This window comes from Onychostruthus taczanowskii, unplaced genomic scaffold, assembly GCF_017590055.1.
Source record: "Onychostruthus taczanowskii isolate IOZ18803 unplaced genomic scaffold, ASM1759005v1 scaffold5, whole genome shotgun sequence".
NCBI lineage: Eukaryota > Metazoa > Chordata > Aves > Passeriformes > Passeridae > Onychostruthus > Onychostruthus taczanowskii.
Window position 1 is genome coordinate 3,891,953 of NW_024502568.1, and position 14,930 is coordinate 3,906,882.

Genomic DNA, 14,930 nt, shown 5'->3' on the forward strand with positions numbered 1-14,930 from the left:
CAAAACCCCTTATGGTTTAGCCAAAATAGGGGTCATGCCTAGGGCATTTTATCTGCCCTGCTTACACACCCCCGGGGAATTGCATCTCAGCAGTTGATTCTCTGTTAATCAATTCACATTAGTGCCTGCCTTTTAGTTTTCACTTTACTGAATTCCAGGAAAGAAGTTCTTAAACCAAATGCATGCGCTATCTCTCACCTAGTCAGAGCTGTTGCATTTCAAGGAGAAATAAGCAGATTTTATTTGCTCTACCAGCTGATAAGGGACACCTTCCTAAGTAAAGATTCATAGCCAGCAAGCTCAACACAGAACAAGATTCAGTGGTGTGTTTACACAGGTCAGCACTAATATGGGAGGAGAGGACATTTATGGATTTTTTTCCTCAACTAGCTCCAGAGAAAGACTTATGTGACATGATTCTGCTTTTCTTTTCTTTCTTATTTACTGTGGCTCAACATGATGTGCTTGATAAGGAGACCTGTAGCACTTGCCATCACTCCATGCAGTTTTCGAGCATGTAGTTTTGTACTGTTCTTGCATTTACAAACTAAAATTTGTAACAATTAACTACTCATCAGCAACTACACATGAAGGAGGGAAGAGTTATGAACACAAAAATAGCAAATGCCTCATTCACAGAAGCAGATCTGGCTTTACATCCAAAGCCTAGAGCCACATCCATTAAGTTACTCTCTAGCATACACACAGATCTTCATACAGAGGATCATCAAAAATAAACTTTATTATCAAACTTAAAATTCACACATTAAACATACAATCTAGACACAAATAATACTGAAAACATTCTCAGACAATAACCACCTCAGGTAATTTGGATGAGTAGCTAGTTACCATTGTTTTGAATGCTTTTCGGATATTTCTTATACATACACCATCCTGAAATGTCTTCAAATGCTTAGCTGGCCAGCTCTCAATGATATTTTTAAATAGGGGAAAACTTATTTCTATAGAAATAACATTATCTAATTATGAATCAGAGACCCATAATTGTAGTGCTTGGGGGAAAAAATATCATAGCCTCTTGAAATACTTAGAAGACATAAATAACTATTGTACATTTACAAGTTTTAAATATTTAAAGGTCTTTGTTACTATAAAAAGTTACTATGTACATATTAAATGCTATATAGAAATCCATTTGGAGGCAAGTGTTGAGCTCTCAGATTTGACCGCTGAAACCTATGAATTTGGCAGGCAGATTGTCCACAGGGTACACTATGGGGCCTGTTTTCATTGTAGGAGGTCCATTCAGCAGCTGCCAGTCACAGCTCCGAGCCAACTCCACTGTAAATATTTTTAGAAGGACTTTTGCAAACTCTTTGCCCACGCAGCTCCTCAAGCCCCCACCAAAAGGAATGAAACTGAACCTAGAGGAATCCTCTGGAGATGGAGACATGAAGCGATCTGGGTTAAATTCTTCCTTGTTGGTAAAGAGATCTGCCACATCATGTGTATCACAGATGCTGTAAATAACATTCCAGCCTTTAGGGATTTGGTAACCCTACAAAAAAGAACAGAAAGGAGATGTGGAACACCTTGCTGTGTTAAATAATGTGAAGTGACAGAACAGGACACATCAGTGCACCCCACCTCCCCTCCTGGCTTCTTGCAGGTCACCCTAAGGCAGACAGGCTGCATGAACACAAAATACTTTGCAGCTGCTCTGAGGAGTTGTACCCAAACCTTGCTTACATTTAGCTCAAGGGTCTTGAGTGCAATCCGAAATCCTCCAGGTACAGGTGGGCTCAGCCTGAGGGTCTCTTTGATGACACAGCCTGTGTACTTCAGCTGCTCCAAGACCTCCATGTCCAGCTGCTTCTCTTGGTTGGAACTGCACAGTAACCCCTAGAAAGGAAAATGCTGCCATGACATTCTGAACCATGCAGCCAGGGCTCCTGGCACTGCAAAGCAGCTGCCCCTCAGCTATAAGCAGTATTTTCTTGCCACCCCTAAAAGTAGGGCACCACTGGATCAAAGGGAGCCCTGTCTGGGATACCTGTCCTGGAGGTGCCTTCCTCCCACCACCCCCTCCTGTGAAATGCCTCTGGGGAGGACACACCTTGACCTGCAGCTCTTTCCTCACTTTCTGCAGGACTTCATGGTGGAGCCCTAGGAAGGCGATCAGCGACGTGGCAGCACTAGCAGTGGTTTCATGACCCCCGAACAGCAGCTCTGTGGCAGATTCCTTCAGCTCCTTACACAAGGGATAGAAGAGGCATAAACCAGGCCTTGAACACAGTATCTCTACCAGGCCCACTCAACCACTGCTATGCTGTACATCATTCCCAAACTGGAACAGACACCCAGGGGCCTAGACGGCAGTGGCTGGTGGTGCTTATGCTCCCTGTGAACATCTCCCCATCCAACAGCCTGACTGTAGCCTCTGCACTCTAGTGCTCAACAGCAGCTGGTTTATTTCATGGGGAGAGAGAGCATCTCCTGCTCTTCCCTCTTGTCCCCACAAGGCAAGTGTGATGTTCTTAAAGGGCCCGAGGGAAAGAGATTGATCCGGTCCTGGGACCCTTACCTGCATGTTGAGCTGCTCGCCGTTCCCCTGTGTGTGTTCCATCAGCAGCTGCAGTGCATCCTTGTAGCCCCCCTCAGGCTCCTTGCGGGCCATCTTGGCACGGATGTTCTCCTCGATCTTGGCATGGATGATGTTGCGTGCCCGCAAGCCCTGACCAAGCAGGAGGGAGAGCAGTTTGAGTCTTGGACAGTACCGCCATCCCTCCCCCCTGATCCCCCCGTGCCCCGGCCGCAGGGGCACCTCTTTCCTCCTGGCCCGCCGAGAGCCTTACCCGGTAGAGCCCACTGAACGGCACATCGATGGGCAGGGAGAAGAGGTTGCGGATCATCTCCTCGAAGGCCTCGACCAGCTGCTGCTCGCCGTCGGGGCTGGCCTGGCGGGGCTGGAAGCCCAGCAGGATTCTCATGGCAATGCGAAACATGAGGCGCTTCACCTCGGGGTACACGAGCAGGCAGGGCCCGGCGGCGCCCAGCCACCGCGCCAGGCAGGCGCTCACCTCCTCCTGGATGACGGGCACGTAGTGCTGCAGGGCGTCCCGGGAGAAGGCACGCATGATCACCTGCCCGGGGGGACGAGGAGGAACGGGACAGAGGCTCAGCAGCCGCGCCCGAGGCGGCCCCGCCCGCTCCCCGCCCGCCGTCGGCCCGTACCTTTTTGCGGTGCTTGTGCTGCCCGTTGTGGAGGTTGGAGAGGCAGCCCGAGCCCAGGATGGTCCGCACCGAGGCGGGCCACTGCACGGAGACGAGCCGGTGCTCGCCCAGCAGGATGTGCCGCACGTTCTCGGCGCCCATCACCCGTACCGTGGGCCGCCCAAAGAGGTGAGTCTTGTAGATGAAGCCGTATTTCCTGCGTTTCATCTGCAGGAATTTCCGCCTCTAGACAGGGGATGAGAGGGAGGAAATGATAAAATAAATTTTAGAAAGCAGAAGAGGAAGAGGCAGGGAGAGCAGCTCTTTCCCACCTGGGCGCGCTGGGCACGGGAGCCTGTCAAAGTTGCCGCTCATCTCCCTCCCCTGCAGCCCGAGGAGCTCTGGCTCCAAGGGGCGCCTCTCCGCTCCCCGCGCCATCGCCTGGCCTTACCTGCAGCACCAGCTGCAGCGTCTCCCCGAAGAAGGGGAGCCCCATGGTGCCCGGGGGCAGCGGGAGCGGGCAGCTGGGGTCGCGGCTGCTCACGCAGTACAGGTCCCAGAGCTTGACGGCAGCCAGAAAGAGTAGCAGGGGCAGCAGAAAGGTGCACAGGGCGCTGGCGATTAGGGCGGAGAAGCCCATGACTGGGGAGCGACTCCCGCCCAGCCCCCCGGGAGCTCTGAGTGCGCGGGCTGGGCTCGCCGCGGGCCGCCTTTTATACCCTTCCCAGGTTGCTGCCCACCCCTACCTTGGTCCGATAAATTAGTTCACCCAAAGTTCATCTTTAATTGCGGATTGCTGCCTGGCTCCTCCCCTCGAAATCTTTAACTATTTGCTTTGCGTAGTGCATCCTACGCTCCGCAGACCGCTGCCGGGGAAGGAAAGGTGCTGTCGGGGGCGGCGGCGGCGGCTCTGGGCTCGCTGACCCTACACCGCTCTCGGCGAGTGAGCTGCGGGACGCCGCCGACAGCTGACAGCCGGTGATCGGCCACCAGCGCCTCTTCGTCCTCGGATTTATCGCCGATGCTCGTTCGAGACCAGCGGCGGCAGAAATTCCCACGCCGGTACCCGGCGGCCCGGCTGTCCGGAGTCACCTACCCCGCGGCGCTGCCGCCCGGCGCCGATGCGCTCTGCGGAGCTTCTTCGTCCGCCACCGTAGTCGGCTGGGAACGGCGAGGTAGCGGCCGGACCCGGGAGACACCGGGCCGGGACCGTGGGGCGGCCGGAGAGGACGGTCCCCCGTGCTGGGGCAGCCCGGAGACCCCCATGAGCAGAGCAGCAGCTGTGCCGGCGCATCGGCGGAGGAGCCTCCGCTGGCCCCTGGTTCACCTCGAAAGGCACGGCTTGTATTTCTGCCGGCCGTGGAGGAAGGAGCCGCCGGCAGCAGTCCGTCTCAGCCTCCCGAAGCAGGTTCAAGCGCGGGTCACCGAGGGAAGAGAAGGTGAGCGCGGAAAGGAAACACCAAACTCGCCGTTCCCAGCTCCTCTCCCCCGGATCTACTGCCCACCCTCCCCTGAGGCTCTCCGGCATCCCGTCGGGGCTGGCGCGGCCGGGAAGAGGCGCTCGGCACGGCCGGGACCCCGCCTGCAGCCGCGGCGCGGAGGGACCGGCGCTGCTCTCCGGACGGGAGCGGCGGCTCCGGGCAGGAGGAGCGCTGCGGGAGCGGGGCCGCCTTTTAAACTGGCTGGCTGTGGGCGCTGCTGGTGCCGGCGCAGGGGCCGCCGGCCGCTGGGGAAGGGGCGCCCGGCGCGGACCGCGGCTGCGGGGCGCGGAGCTCTCCGCCGACCACGGCTGCTGCCAACTTTTTTTTTTCCTTTGCGGTTTTTATCTTTCCCCTCCCTGCTGCTTTTGCTTTCTTGTTCCCAGACAAGCTCAATAAACGCTGGAAGTTTTGTGTGTGTGTCTGTGTAGGGGAGAGGGAGATGTCACTTTTAATTATTATTTTTCTAACAATCAACTCATCACACGAGACCCGCCCTCCTCTTACGATGCCTTGTCGGAGCGGGGCTGCCCGCCTCCGCAGCCCCTTGCCCAGGAGGGAACCCCCCGGAGGGTGCTCCCCCGGCCCCGGGCCGGTATCCCCTCGGGGCTCGCCTCGGCTCCGCGGGGCCCGGCCGGCGCTGGCCGGGAGCGGCGGCCGCGCCCTGACCCGGCGCTCTCCCCTTGCCGGGCGCTGACCTGCTTGTGACCTACAACACGGACCGTGACATCTGCGTGAACCCGGCCGGCAACCGCGCCAAGTTCACTGTCTATCAAAATAACGAGATACGGTGGCCTGAGCACCGATAATTGCCACAGGAAGGCTTTATTATCTTCCCAGCTGTGTATTCCCCAGCCATCGGCTTGAAAAGAATCAAATGGTAAAGAGTGAAAGGGATAATTAAAAACATCTTGGAAGGGGGTCAAGAAATTAACAGCCTAATATGAACAAACTTTGATTACAAGTAACAATTATTACACTTCATTTGTAAATGCTTGTGTTTATCCGCAAACAAAATCAGTTTATCAGTTTCTTTTTGTTTATTTTTTTTTTTTCTTTTAAACTGGATTTATGTTACATTTTTCAGCGGGTTTGTTGGCGCTCAGGGTAATTTTTAAGTGCACTGCTGGAGGAGCCCTGACCTTCCTGCACAGGGTGCCGGACGCTGCAGGCCCAGCCCTGCCCACGGTGAGACCCTGAATCGCCTGCGGTCTCAGCCAGCCAGTAGCTCCTGCTAATTAAAGTTAGTCATTGCCACTTGCAGCCACCATCTACTGATTTCACCTCTGATAGGCAAAAAAATTCACCTTTCAGGACAAGGTCAGGAGGGCCAGAGGCTCTGGTTCACTACAGGGTCGACTTGCCAATAGCACTTAACTCAGCCCTGCAGTTCAACCTCTTCCAGATTTGACCTGTCACGTTTGGGAGCCAGGTTTCTGCCCGGGGTAGCGTGGTGGTCACTGCACAGCCCTCCGACAGTTAATGCCAGCACTCGCCCTGCTGCAGTCCCCCAGCAAGGGGGATTGGCCAGGGCAAGGCCATCTCTAGCACTGAAGCAGGATGATGATAAAACTTTCAGGAGACTGGAGAGCTCCCCAGAGCCTTTCCAAAGGGACACTGTCTTCGTGCCATGTTTTGGCCCTCACAGGTCAAGCTGGTTCTTCCCACAGAGCACACAACACCACCAGGCATGGAATGCTCTGGAGGGACAAGGAGGATTATTTTCCCACTGCATTCACACAGAATCCATGACAGTGGGGAGTAGAAGTGAAGCTGAAAGAAACATATAAACACGTTGTGGATCAAGGACCTGAGCCCAGCTCTGTTCTCAGTACACAAACAGGACTCAATTTTATTTTACATGGGAGGGAAATACCCTGTAGGGGTACTCAAAAGCCATCAAAAAGGGCACCCTCCGCACCCACATTTAGCCTCAGGTACCACCCCCTGGATGGACGCATGGAACTGCTGTCCTGACACTTTCCCTGGCAGAGCTGAGCGGACAGAGGTGACAGTCAGTCTGGCCAGCCAGCCAGATACCACAGGGCCTGTGTCACCTTGCAAATGTCCCCTCTGCTATGTGAACAGCATAATCAGGAATAAGGGACTTTCTACCACAAATCAGGCATATTCAGAAATGTCTGTTTTCTAAACATTTGTTCCCCAAAGCCCCCCCTCCCTGCTTCAGTCCAGTCTCATGGGCAGACTGTGACTGGGGAGAATATCCTTGCGGGACCTCAGAGATGGCTTCATGGCAGACCCCAAGCAGCAGCACAGTGCAAAAGCACAACATACACAGCTACTACTAGTGGGTGATTATATCCTCTTTGTGCCAGCTCTAATGGGAAGTGCATTAAGGAGATTAAATATTTACAATAAAAACCACTTTACACCCTATTATTCTAGCTAGAGTTGATGCTGGGGATTGGGCAACTCTGGCTTGTGTTTTCCTGCAGAGCCCCTACCTTCCTTCTTTTTCCATCTAAAAAGCTACAGTGTGCAGGATGTTTGTCCTGCCCCTCCTATAACACACCTACAGGAGATAACCCTGGGAGTCTTAGCTGTGGGTCTGGGAGTTTTGCTCCCCATCCCCGGTAGCTGGGGGCCTGTATGGGGCAGGGGCTGACTGAGCCCCGATGGCATATGCAGCCTGCCAGCAGCTTCAGCAGGTTTTGCCCAGTGTTCAGGAGTGTTCTGTAGGACACCATACTGCAGCAGCCTGCACACCCTACCAGCCTGCACACCAGGAGAGGAAAAACAGAAAGACCTTTAAGGTTTTGTTCGGCAGTCAGCCAGTAGCATTCCCAGCCTGGGGAGCAGAGACCTGCGCCTGGCAGCTGTGGAGGGGCATCGGCCCCAGGGCAGAGGGGAGCAGTGCACCCCTCGCTGGCTCAGGCCTCAGGGCCCTGGCTGGGCTGCAAGGGGTGGAAGTAGAGCCGCAGCCCATCATCGACAGGGTGCACGATGGGCACGGTCTGCATGCTGGGGTAGCCAGGGGTGGCCAGCTCCCAGCGGGCCGTGCTGACCAGCTCAATGGCCAGCAGCTTGAGGATGGCCTGTGCCAGCTCCTTCCCGAGGCAGCTCCGTGCCCCTCCACCGAAGGGGATGTAGTGGAAGCGGCCTGCAGCCTCCGGCCGGCCGGCACCGAAGCGCTCTGGGTCAAAGCTGCTGGGGGGGCTCTGGTAGACAGCAGCTGTCTCATGAGTGTCACGGATGCTGTACATGACGCTCCAGCCTTTGGGGATCTGGTAGCCCTGGAGAAGGGAGAGAAGAGGGAGGAGAGGACTGTTACATACCTGTGCTACTGGAGAGCGAGCAGAGGGTGCCCGCAGACAGCCCCACCGTGCTGCCCACTGGCTCTACAGTTCCTTTTCTCCCCAGCCCAGCTGGGACCCACAGAGGTTGCTGGGTGACACTTCCCCTTGAGCTACACTGCCAAGCACCACCACTGTGTGGGACACGGGGTGCTTGCTCACAATGGCAGGCAGCAGCTCTTTAGCAGCCTGCCAGAGTGTGAGGCACTTACATCGAGCTCAAAAGTCTGCAGTGCCGTCCTGTAGCCTCCTGAGACTGGGGGCAGCACTCGCAGCACCTCCTTAATCACGCAGTCCAGGTAGCGCAGGCGGCTCAGCTTCTCCAGGCTGATGTCTGCGGTGCAGTGACAGCTTTGCCCTGGTGGTGCCGGGAGCTGGGGGCCAGGGCAGGCGCTGCTCCTGGGGACAGTGGCCTCTAGCAGGGCACTGGGCTGGAGGGAATCTTCCTCCACTGGGGCTGGGGACTGGCTCTGGTCCTTGTGAATGTCTTGGGCCATGGGGTGGGAAAGTGTTTTCTCTCTGTCCCTGCTCTGGATGGTCAGAGTGTCCAGGCAGGGTCCTGCAGTGCAGCACTCACTCTGCTGGTACAACTCATGGAACATCAGCTCTTGCCTTATTTTTTCAATCACTGACGGGTGCTTCAATAGCAGGAGGATCAGAGAGGTGCTAGCACTAGCCGTGGTGAAAAAAGCAGCAAATATGAGTTCAATTGCTGATTCCTGGGAGAGGAATGAAAATGACAAGTTTGAATAACATTTCAAAGTGATTGTGTCTCAGAGTGTTCTCACCTTTTGCAGGTTTTGCTCCTGTGCAGGGGGCCCTGGCCCCTACTCTGCTCTCCCCAAGCCTGCACCCATCCTGGGTTGGCAGGGACCAAAGGATTTTTGTATGAGCTGGACATCCACTTGCCGATCAATGACTGCTCCAGAACCACAACTGGAATGAGTACACATTACCTCCAATCCAGCTCTTCTGAGCTTTCCTCACAAGATTTACCAGTTTTAAGGCAGCACTTTAGTATGCATTATAGCACATTGAGTGAAGCCCATTTCAAGTATTATGCTCTTTATCATCATCTGCCAATTCGCCTCTGCACCCATCTTTTACTTTTCTGTCCAGGCAGTGGATATGGGCAGTGGTTTATGCACAAATTCTAGATGTGCTGGCAGCTAAAATGGGTTGCATTTGATCCATCTCCAGTTGTGATTGATCTTACCTGGGAGGGGACTCAAGGCAAGAGTCAAAAGCATGAAGGCCTCTCTGCTAGAGCAGGTCAGCCTGGGAAGTGCTGTAGCCAGCAGGGAGCACACACCAGGCAAAGGACTTGCTTGCTTTTCAAGCTGTACAGTCTGAAGCACAGCAGAGTTCCCAATAGCTCCACAGCAGATGTATCCATAAGAAGTTAGGAAGTTAATCAGCTCAGATACACGGAGCACAGCACAGTCAAATCTGTAATATGTGCCTTGTCCAAGGTCCCCTCACAGCCTCCCAGCCTTTGTGGGACTGTCTGCAGGGTCTACATGGAACAGCACATGCCAGGTCGCTGGGGGCTGTTTGCAGCACCCTCTGACCAACTTTTGCAAATGGTTTCCCAAAAGTTAAGGGTTGCCCACGGCATGACACATCTCTGACAGCAAACATAATGCTCAAACCTACAGCACCATCTGAAGATGCCAGTGGCTCCACAGCACAGGGCTGGGAGGGCTGAGGCCAGAGGCCAGAGACAAAAATCCCAGGAGAAGCCAAAGGGAGGAGTACCAGGAACTGCCCCCCTGGAAGGCCTGGGACCTGACTGGTATTACAGAGCACTAATTGCTCCAGTCCAGAGGCAAAGAGGAGCAAAATCCCACAGGGACACAGAGCGGTTTCCTTTCACATGACTGTGTCTGGACTTTAAATTGTTCTGACACAACCGGTTCTAGAGAGGTGAAGCCACAAACACAGAGAAGAACACTTGAAGAATGAAGGTACTTGGATTCAAATCTGATAAAGTTAAGGATAATGTAAAATTTAAGGATAATGTAACAAAGATGACTCTTTGCTAGCATCCCTAGTGCCATATATTGGCTGGTCTAGATGCTTTTGCCAAAGTGCAGCTCTCAAGGGCATCTTTCAGCTGAAATAAAACCCCTGGAACAACAGATCCCTGTCAACCCCTATCACACCTCCTGCAGGCATTAGCAGGAATTTTTACATTCACAAGGTAGCAGACACAGATGAAAAGAAACCTCTCAGTTCCACCACATGCAATTAAATCCCAAGACATTTCAATAGCATGCAAGGAATTTAGGGCAAGCTCTTGGGTTTGAAATAACAGCCCTTATGCTCTTTGCATCAACCTCTGACAGTGCTGGTGCAGAACTTGTGTCACAGCTGCTATCACAGCTTTCCCTCCCTGCTTCTACAAGACCAGCAGAACCAGTGACTGGAAGGCAGGATATTCCCAAGCTTCTTCATCAGTACTGCCCCTGTCCTGGGAGGCAGAATGGGCAGCATTACACCGAGCCAGTGACAGCATTATTATGCAAGATGGGTTTTTAAAATCTTCCCAAGGTTTAAAATATTTTAAAACAGTATTCTTGGCAAAGCAACATCTTTTCAATGACCTTTACATTTCAAGGGCCCTGGTGAGTTCATGGCAGCAGTACAAATCACAGTGTATTTAGGAAAATTTCTGGGAAAACTGTCTTTCCAGATCATTTGAACAAAAAACAAATTAGTGACTAGTTTATGCCACTGTCTGGAGTGTCTCTCAAAGACAGATATATCCACAACTCTGAGACAGCTTTGGGCTTTTATCCAATTGCACTGTTCCATTAAACGAGACCTCTACTACTGTTTTATTAGAGTGAACAATATTGCCATAATTGCAAGAATGGGCAGTTCAGTTTGAAAGTAATTTTGTTAAACACAGAAATTTTCTAACCATAAAGGTACCGAACAACATATGAATATATTATAATTTGAATCAGCTGGCCCAAGGTTGCTGCCATGTCACTCAATCTATGTTACATTTAATATCTCCTTATTCCATTTGCAGTCAGAGCCAGGGATATGATGAGAGATTGTGCAATTATTCTTGCATAATATTCATGTGAATACTAACAGAGACTAATTAATCTTAATCAATCCCATTTGGAATCTGTCAATTATTTTCAAAAATCACATTGTAATAAAACAACTAAATAATATAACAAATTAAATAATGTAATAATTACAAAAAAATTTATTTAGTAATATATACTGGTTCCAGTTATATCTAATAGTTGCTCAAAGTTTTTCAAATATTTTAGATTTAGAGATTGCATTTTTACAAAATATTTATAAAACATTAGTCTTTGGATAGTTATCCTGAAATACTTAAATAAATAGTAAAACTACCTTTAAACTATATTCAAATACTTTAAAACCATATCCAGCTGCTGTACCCATGCAAAACTGCTTCGAAACTTGTTATATAAATACAATGTCATCTATCATTCACTGATACCAAGTGACCTGGAACTATGAATGATGCAGTACTAATAACAATTTTTTTTCCCAAGATCTTTGGCAAAATACTCGTCACATTCACTTGGTGGTTTTGGCTCAGTAAGGACTACAGAGTTCATCCCTATGTCACAGCCATACATCACATTTCATCATAGCAATCCACAAGCTACATAATCTGATGAATGAAGAGGTGATAGGAATGACCTGGAATCCACTGCTGCATCCCTGGACCCATTCTGGTTTATAATCTCAGAAATTTCTGGGCTCACAGCCCCTGAGGAGTCCAGTGATGTGATCTACACCCTGCCCTAAGCTGGGTGCTGGGCTGTGTTTGAGAAGCACACAAATAGCTCTGAATATTTCCAAGAGAGCATCCTGGAGGTTACTGAGTGCACAGATGGGCCAAGCCTTAACACAGCCACATAACCCTACCAGCATGCTACATCAGGCTGAAGGCTGGTGGCCGTGAAGAGGAAAGGTAGAAGGGACATTCATTCCCTTTTAAAAGGGTCCCTTCTGCGGCAAAGAGACACAAGACTACAAAGGCATAAGAGTGTGCTGAGTGCAGGAGCTGGTGCCCTCACGGCAGGTAGGAGGGGGGCAGGAGCCAGCAGCTGGGGGTGGTCCCCAGCTCCCCACAAGCCTCCTCCTGGCCCTCAGCCCACATCTCTCAAACAGCCACCGAGTCAGGAGTGGCACTGCAAGACAGAGGCTCTCCTTACCTTTAGCTCCTGCATGGTGAATTCTTTGCCGTGCTCCTTGGCACTGTTCATTAGGAAATCCAGAGCATCGCTGTGGTCTTCTGGGCTGTTTCTCTGCAGTTTTTCCTGTATAGCCTTCTCCATAAACTTATGTAGCGTGTCCCGTGCTTTGATTCCCTGTGAGAGGCACACACAGTTCAGGAGAACCTTAGGAACGGTCCCCCTCTCTAGAGAGACCAGAGGAACCCAAGTGTAGCAATCCTTAATCCCAGGACCTGTAACAGCAAGAACTGTTTAATCTCCTGCCCAGCTCCAGAGCCTTGGAGGGAGCAGTCTGGGGGAAATGCTGCACCTTCTGTTGCCTTGCTGTTGTGAATCAAATGCAACAAGTCCCAAGAAACACTCTGGGAGGAAAATATAACAGTAAACCCATGCTACCAAGTTCAGAGGCATGTGCACTGAGCAAATCTACAGTTATGTCAGGTCCAAAATAAGCTTATTCCAAGGGACAAGAAAAGGTAACAAGAAAACTGAGTCCAGACAGCAAGGCACAAATGGTTTTACAAGGGAATAGTGGATAAAGACACATTAATCATAGCTCATCTTCAGGTGTGTTGCACTCCAGTGCAGCAAAACATTCAGATAAGATCTCAGCAAGTCAAGTGATCAGCATTGCCTTTGCAAAGTGGGATGGAGTCACAGAGTGTACGAATCTCTATAAAAATGTCTCCTGCAAAAGCCAAAAAGACCAGAAATTTGAAATTAAAAATGGTCACGGCCAGATATTGGGAAGATACAAAGGCTTAGATTTGAGGTAGGAAGGATTGGACAAAGTAAACCGGGCAGGGAGCAAGAAGAAAGACAAGGGGACCTAAAGGCAAGTTGAAGATGTTGGTCTGGGGCCAGACAGGCATTGGTTGACCTGAAAGAGGGCAGGGGGGATGAAAACTCATACTGGTGACAACCTGTAAAAGGAAACTGGACAGGGAAAACAAGAGCTTTGATGAAGAGTAGCAGGGAGGCTGGGGGAGAACTGGGACTGGCTGGGTAAGGTGATCCAACAGGGCAGAGCTCACAGTGGAAATACAAGATGAGGGAAGACCTGGCTAAAGTGGACATGAGACTTCAGCTGTGGTAAGGGTGGAGAGCCCAAAGCCAGAGGAGGAAGGAATATGGGAGGAAGAATGGTACACAGGACCTATACCTAGAGCAGGAGTGTGGAGAGGCAGGCAAAGAGGGGCAGAGCAGAAGGGAAGAAACTGCAGACTGAAAGAGGCAGAAGAGACTGTCCCTCTCCCTGGGTTGTATCTGGGCTGATGTACTACAAGGGACTGAGGACCATAAGAGGGTCCGTAAGTTCTCAGCCTGCCTGAGTTTCAGAGGAAGTGCTAAGCTGAGGTGTGCTGTGCCCACCTGTCTTTATGCTTATGGCCACAGATGCCTCTGCTATGGTCTGACATGAGTTCAGATGGGATAGGGTCAGACATGATGGACTCACCAGAGGCAACATATGGGATGAGGGAGAAGAGGAGCCCTATGCTGTACAATGAGCTGCAGCCAGTGCCCAGAGGTGTTGGAAGCCAGCCAGAAGCAGGTGAGAAGTGCAAAGAGAAGGGGAAATGGCTGGGGTAGGTAAGACACTAAGCCCTCAGACCTAGAATGGGGCGTTGCAGATGTCCTGGCCCATCAGAAACGTCCCTTGGTGGGTCTAGGGACAGGGGGTCTGTGCTGCCAGGGCCCAGGCCCTGCCCCCAGGCAGAGGGAGCAGTGCAGGCGGCAGTACCTTGCGCAGCCCACTGAAGGGTATGTTGAGGGGCAGGGAGAAGAGGTTCTCCACCAGCTGTTCAAAAGTTTTGGCCAGATCCTTGAACTGCTTTTCCCCCAGGCGGAGCCCCAGCAGAATCCGAGCTGCAATGCGGAAAGTTAAGGTTTTAGCGGAGGAATAAACTGCGATAGAGCCTGGCTCCGTGCACCAGCCCCGCAGCTCCCAGCTCACAACCTTCTGGATCCGCGGCAGGTAGCTCTCCAGGGCGGCACGGCTGAAGACTCTGGCCAGGATCTAGGAGGAGAAGGGGGAAGAGAGGCAGGTAGTTAAAGCAGGGGGAGCACACATGCCACCGAGGCCCAGGCCTGGGTGCCCCCTGGGCTGTGTGCCCTGTCGGGGTGGCTGTGAGGCTCACCTTGCGGCGCTGGCGGTGCAGGTCACCAGTGGAGCTGAGCAGAGTATGGGAGCCCAGGATGATCTGGGTGCTTTGGGGCCACTGTGTGCTGACCAGCGTGTGCTCACCCAGCAGGATCTTGCGGATGTTCTCAGCGCCTGTCACCCGCACCACAGGCCGGCCCAGGAGATGGGTCTTGAAGACATTTCCGTACCTCTCCCGCCGAGAACTGTGGAAGCGGGAGCCCTGGGGACGGGCTGCGGGTCAGCTCGTGGCTCCCGCCAGCCCCTTCCCACCCCGCCCCGTCCCCCGGCGCCTCACCTGGAGCAGCCAGTGCAGAGTCTCCCCGAAGAAGGGCCAGCCCATGGAGCCCTTGGGCAGGGGCAGGGGGCTGGCGCGGTCCCGGCTGAGGCTCCAGCGCAGCGCCCACAGGTGCCGGCACAGGGTGACCAGCAGAACCAGGGCCAGCAGCACCAGCGCCGCCGCCTCGGGCCAAGAGGGCCCGGCCGGCATCCTCCTCCGGCGGCGGGGACGGGGCGGGCGGTGCGGCTGTCAGGCACGGCGGGCTGGCGTCCCGCGACTCGGCTCCGGGCGCTGCGCGACGGGCCC

At 52.8% G+C, this 14,930-nt stretch overlaps 2 protein-coding genes across 2 annotated transcripts; both read right to left on the reverse strand.

Moving 5' to 3' along the window:
* Positions 1-719: 719 nt before the first annotated feature.
* Positions 720-3,541, reverse strand: LOC121341800 (cytochrome P450 26A1). Its single transcript, XM_041415638.1, has 6 exons — positions 3,199-3,541; positions 2,820-3,107; positions 2,549-2,698; positions 2,081-2,215; positions 1,714-1,866; positions 720-1,522 (listed from the first exon to the last, which is right to left on the reverse strand). The coding sequence occupies exons 1-6, from the start codon at positions 3,403-3,405 to the stop codon at positions 1,181-1,183; spliced, it is 1,275 nt and encodes a 424-aa protein (XP_041271572.1). The 5' UTR covers positions 3,406-3,541; the 3' UTR covers positions 720-1,180.
* Positions 3,542-7,546: 4,005 nt separating this feature from the next.
* Positions 7,547-14,834, reverse strand: LOC121341822 (cytochrome P450 26C1). The gene is made up of 6 exons (XM_041415676.1): positions 14,643-14,834; positions 14,343-14,567; positions 13,946-14,221; positions 12,184-12,339; positions 8,182-8,688; positions 7,547-7,909 (listed from the first exon to the last, which is right to left on the reverse strand). Exons 1-6 carry the CDS (start codon positions 14,832-14,834, stop codon positions 7,547-7,549), a joined length of 1,719 nt encoding a protein of 572 aa, XP_041271610.1.
* Between the last annotated feature and the right edge of the window lie 96 nt (positions 14,835-14,930).